At 36.1% G+C, this 6,008-nt stretch overlaps 1 protein-coding gene across 1 annotated transcript in view; it reads left to right on the forward strand.

The window, feature by feature from the left end:
- LOC107746259 (low-density lipoprotein receptor-related protein 1B-like) overlaps positions 1-6,008 on the forward strand; it is a 182,606-nt gene that overhangs the window by 91,187 nt on the left and 85,411 nt on the right. The window contains exon 31 of the mRNA XM_016560390.1: positions 4,518-4,658. Coding sequence (XP_016415876.1) covers positions 4,518-4,658 — 141 coding nt within the window. The remainder of the gene's footprint in view (positions 1-4,517; positions 4,659-6,008) is intronic.

Here is a 6,008-nt window from a genome sequence, read left to right on the forward strand (position 1 = left end):
AATGGGTACGTTTTCCCAGTGTTATCCAATCTCACTGAGTGGGTAGTGCTATGACAACAGTGACTGGTCTTCTTGTTGCGAGCCCCGGCCTACACCACAAAGGGGCGCAGGCGGCTCGCACAGGACACTGGAAGGGGCAGCATCCATGGCGCTTTGGTAGGGATCCCAATTCGTCGGTCACCGACATGACTCAAAAGGGAACGTCTCGGTTACGTATGTAACCCTCGTTCCTGAAGGAGGAAATGGAGACGTCACGTCCCGTTGCCACGACTGCTGTACCACCGCTGAGTGGCCGGGTCACCGGCTCGGCTCCTCAGCGAAAACCTGGTATGCGTTGCACCGGCTGCCTTTTTATGCTCACGCTGTTGAGCGGCCGGGTCACCGGCTCGGCTCCTCAGCGAAAACCTGGTATTCGTTGCACCGGCTGCCTTTTCATGCTCACGCTGTGATCAGCGGCAGCTGGATGCAATCATCGCATGCCAATGTGCATTGGCTCATTTAGTTTACACTCGAAGTGGATTGGTCTCTCTAAGCGAGATCCCAATTCGTCGGTCACCGAGGTGACATCTACATTCCCTTTTTCAGGGAATGAGGGTTACATACGTAACCGAGACGATTTGCATGGCAGACATGGAGATCCAGATTTTTTGTTTGTTCAATTGTTTTTAATATTCAACAGGCAAAGTTCTTCTGTATCTAAATGCAAAAATTTTCATAATTGTTTGAATAAAACAATAAAAAATCTGAATATTCATCTTGTGACCATCTTGTGATTATTTTAACAAAAGCAACAATGATATAATAATTGTAATAATAATAACAATTACTATGACCTTTGCCTCAGTAAACTCCTAACTTGCTGCTTATTAATAGATAGTTAGTAAGGTAGTTAAGTTTACGTATTGGGTAGGATTAGGAATGTAGAATATGGTCATTCAGAATATGTGCTTTATACGTAAGTACTATTAAACAGCCAGTAGGTTAATAATAGGCATGCTAATATGCAATTATAGTTAGAATTGGTCCCTATACTAAAGTGTTACATAATAGTTTAGGCCTAACATTACTTAATTTGATTATGCCGAGTTTAAAAAATATTAATGAAAACTTTGTATCACATTTTTTTTCACAAAATAATGTTTTATAAATTATAATATATGTATATTATATGTGTACAATTATATGTATCTGCAATTATCAAAGTAACAAAGCAGTCAAATATCAAAAGTTTCAGATGTAATGACAAAAATAAGTATGTATAATCTAATTTACGATCAGCAAAGGAATGGAAAATATGTTCAAATTAATGTAATGGAATTTTACATAAAAACAATTTAATTTAATTTAATTTAATAATTTAATTTAATTTAATTTAATTTAATTTAATTTAATTTGTGTACAATTATATGTATCTGCAATTATCAAAGTAACAAAGCAGTCAAATATCAAAAGTTTCAGATGTAATGACAAAAATAAGTATGTATAATCTAATTTACGATCAGCAAAGGAATGGAAAATATGTTCAAATTAATGTAATGGAATTTTACATAAAAACAATTTAATTTAATTTAATTTAATAATTTAATTTAATATAATTTAATTTAATTTAATTTAATTTAATTTAATTTAATAGATTTTTATTTTATTTATTTTTCACTAAATCTGTAATTTCTTATACTGCTTGATTGTAGTAAAACACCAACAGATGTAGCAGATGTAGGTATTGGCCATAATTCTAACCTTGAACCCTGGATTAAACATAAAATTGTGTCTTCAGAATCATTCATACATGTGAAAATCGGCTGAGAATTTAACAAGTAGTTGTAATCTGGCTCAAAGGAAGATAGGAGTCATCTCTTTGGAGCAGGTTTCTGGTGATTGAAGGATGATACAAGTGTGAAACAGGCACTATTTTTAGAATCAGATCCGCAAAATTAGTAAGAATTTAGTATTGGATTTCATTCAGCAAATATGACGCCGGGTTGCGAGTCTAAAACCTGAAGGTTTTTAAGATGTATGTGACAGCCACATACAGTACATACATTTTTTATTATAATTATTTGCTTATCTCTTATCGGGTATACTTAAATACCAAAATGACAGCTTTTCTTATCCATGTTTTGAACTTGAATGAAACCAAATAATTCCATTATTTCCATGTGATGCTTCTAGGGTGGTAGCTGTTCGATGTTTGATACAAATTGCATAAGATTTTTGGTCTCTATCGGCACTATTTCCCTCCCAGCAAAAGAGACATAAATTAGGGCATTTGCCAAGGTTAACCTGTATAACACGCCATCAGTTGATGTTCCTGTAAATTTACTTTGGTCTTGCCGCAAGGGAAATGGTTTACGATTTCAGCCACCTGGCACAGTAAAATCAAGCACCCTGTAGGATGTGTTGAGGGACAGGCCTTATCGTTACAGCGAGGTTTTCAGGGGAAATGAAGCAGAGACAGATGATCAGGAGATCGATAGGAACGGCGGCTGGTTGAAAGATGCAGCATCATTATTAGGGGGAAAAAAAATCCAATGGCCGCCTTGCATCAAAGTCACATCCGTTATTAGACCGTGAAGCAGTAATTGAAGAGCATGATGACTGAAGAAATGAAAGCAATTTTACTGACAGGATGCAATCTCGCCACCTTCTCCTGGTACAATCTTTAATGGGATGTGACTACTCAGGGAAGTGCAAGCTGCTGTTTAGTGGGCTGTGTGTCACCTTAAGACCTGTGCTGGTCTGTGATCAAACAGTTTATGTGGACATTACACCCAGAAGCAATCATTGATGTCTCTCACCCCGGACATGTAAAGATTAATATTGACTGCAGTGATGACCTATGCAAGCAATCTTTGAATGTCAAATACTCTTCTGACTGCTCAGGGTAGGATGTCATTTATACACACCTGGCCTCACTACAGAAAGCAAATATCTTCTTGGAGGCTCACTGTGGTCTAAATGACACTAGTATTTGTTTCTGGTTTATGGAGGAGGAATGTCCTGTGGAAAAATATTTGTGCTTGTACTCATCATTAAATGTGTACATATGAAAGGGTTTAAGCATGCAGTATACAATTGGTCTGTTTTAAAACCTAGTGTGCTGCCTACAGAGACAGCATTTTAGGGTACAAGTTATAGGTGTACAAATGCATTGCTGCATAATATATAAACACTTTGGTTCACAAGTTTTGGGGTCGGTAAGGTTTTTTTGTTTTGTTTATTTATTTATTTATTTATTTTTTTTATAAATGTTTGTTTGTTTGTTTAAATGTTCACCAAGGTTCCATTTATTTGGTCAAAAATAAGTTAAAAACAGTAAGATTGTGAAATATTATTATAATTTAAAATAACTGTTTTCTATGTTAATATATTATATTTCCTGAGATGACAAAGCAGAATTTTTAACTGCCATTACTTCAGTCTTCATTGTCACATGATGCATTAGAAATCATTCTGATATTCTAATTTAGTGTTTAAGAAACATTACTTATTATTATCAGTGTTGAAAACAGTTGTGCTATTTATTTTTTCACTTGATTATTAAGTTTGTATTATTTATTTAATTAATTATTATTTTTTTTATTCCTGTGGAAGGATTTTCTGATAAATAGAAAGTTCAACATATAAAAAATCAACAGTAAAAAAAAAAAAAAAGTTTTTAAAATTTTTGTCTTTTTATTTTTAAGTTGCTAACCCAAAGTGACTTTTTTATTTCCTTTTTGAACTATAGTTACTACAATTATTATTACTATTGTAAAACCTAATAACTTGTTGGAATGTCCATCAACCATAAAAAAAGCTTTTAAAGTCTTTGTAATGTTATTTTTAAGTTGCTAATCCAAAGTGAGTACAGTTTTATTGTAGCAATCGCATAGCAGTATGTGGTATTTGGGTTGAAACTGTGATTTTGTTGATTAATTTATTTCATCCAATGCATTCAATGCCATTCGGTTCATTGAATCCCTCTATATTTTAACAAATACAAATATGTGTTTAATTTTACGGTTGCATGGCTACGACTGTCTCCGGCTCTCCTGTATTCCTGCAGCAGACAGATATGGTCTAGGCTCAGAGCCAAGGACAATCTCTGAGGCCCTTTGTGGCACACTCAGCCTTACAGAGCGGAAACAACACGAGGGGCTTGCTAGCCACAGCGCCGCTGTGAGAATAGATGCACTCTGATGGCTTTGTGAATGAAGAGTCCTTGTCTTCAGCCAGGGCACGTAGCCAGGCCGCCCTGAGCTTTGCCTCATTGACTCACACTGGGAAGGGAACATGCATAATGCTCAAGTCCTATCTCTTTACTTTACTCGCTCACTTTCTCCCACCACCTCCCTCGCCCACCCATACACTGTGGCGTAGCATAGTTTTGGCATCTAAAAAGCACAGCACACCACCGGATTATATGCATGTGGTATAAAAGGGACAAACAAACGATAATGGAATGTGCCTCCATTGGCAGCCAGACCTGCTTGTTCTGTGACTTTGGGAAATGAATAATTCATCTGTTTTTCCAGGTGGCAAGCTGTGGTGGGCTGATGACGATCTGGCTCAGCTGGGAACGGTCGCCAAACGGGATGGACGTAACCCGGCAGTGCTGCGCAATAAGACCAGCGGAGTGGTACACATGAAGGTGTATGACAGAGATGGTCAGAAAGGTGCGTTGAGATACAGTCAAGGTTGGTGCAAAAATAGCTTGACCAGTCATTGTCTTTGAAACGGATAACTGAAGTTTAACGTCTTTTTAGAGCTGTGGGATTTCTTTCCAGTGTTGACATGTTTCCCAAAAGAACAGGAAGTTTGGGCAGGACATATCAAAGAGTTTGAGTTTTTAAGTAGCCAGTGTGCTTTAGTTAAATCACAGTTATTTGCATGGTAGTTAACTAAAACTAAAACCTTTAAAAAATGTTTCTTGAAATAATAAAATAAAATTCAACTGAAATAGAACTAAATATTAAACAAATAAATAAATAAACTTCTAGTTGCACCATTTCTCATTTTCTCATTAAACTTGATGTGCTAAATTAGCTATATTTAAAATAAAAAATGAATAAGAAAAAATAAATTTAAAATTAATAGCTATGTAGACATTTTAAAAAGACACAACAATAATACTCAAACTGTATAACTTAAATTTCAATAAAATGAAATAAAAAAATGAAAAAATAAACACTAATTTAAATAATTCAAAACATATATAATCTCAATTATGCTAAAATAACACTGCCAAGTACCATGATTTAGCTACTTGATATTACTGTAAATTAGGGGTGGAACGTTTCGTGGAAAAAAATCGAACCGTACGGTTCTCCACACACGGTTCGGCACATGCTAGGACTGCGGTTCAACTTAAATCTGACAACGCATCTGTAATATGGTTTGCTATAAATAACACGTAAAACAAACAGGGTTCGGCTAATATATGTTTCTGTTGATGGATTCGCATTCTGGCTTACCAATACATTACAACAACAGCAATGAAAAAAAAAACGTGGACAAACCATTCACTCTTGTTCAATGCGAATGCTGTATGCTGGAATATGAGCATTTATTCCGTCATCACCCAGGTGCTGGTAGCGCACACGCACAGGTGAGGCCTGAACAGCACACGTTATCTGTGTTTATTGTTTAAGCTAAACTCATTTAAGCTTTGCCAGTTTAAACATTCAAGAGTCAGAGGACGCGTGCTCGTGCGCGCAGTGAGAAGGTTTGTGTGTGCGCTCATCCGAAGCGCGCAAACCCGCACCTCAGAACACGCGCAAATATTAAGCTCTCTCTGAAGTATTGTGTTTAAATGGACAAATTCGCACAAAAATGATGTCAAAATGCCCGTCTTGGTAAGTATCCTATAGCAGACATAGCCGGCTGAACGTACTGGATCAGTGCATTCTCTTAAAGTGACAGCACTCTCTTAATATTAATCAAACAGCAACAACAAGGAAATCACTCACTGCTCGATTGAATAGCTTTTGTAACTTTAATAAAGATTAATCTTTAATTTATACAGT

This window comes from Sinocyclocheilus rhinocerous, unplaced genomic scaffold, assembly GCF_001515625.1.
Source record: "Sinocyclocheilus rhinocerous isolate Xijiao unplaced genomic scaffold, SAMN03320098_v1.1 scaffold198, whole genome shotgun sequence".
Taxonomy (NCBI): domain Eukaryota; kingdom Metazoa; phylum Chordata; class Actinopteri; order Cypriniformes; family Cyprinidae; genus Sinocyclocheilus; species Sinocyclocheilus rhinocerous.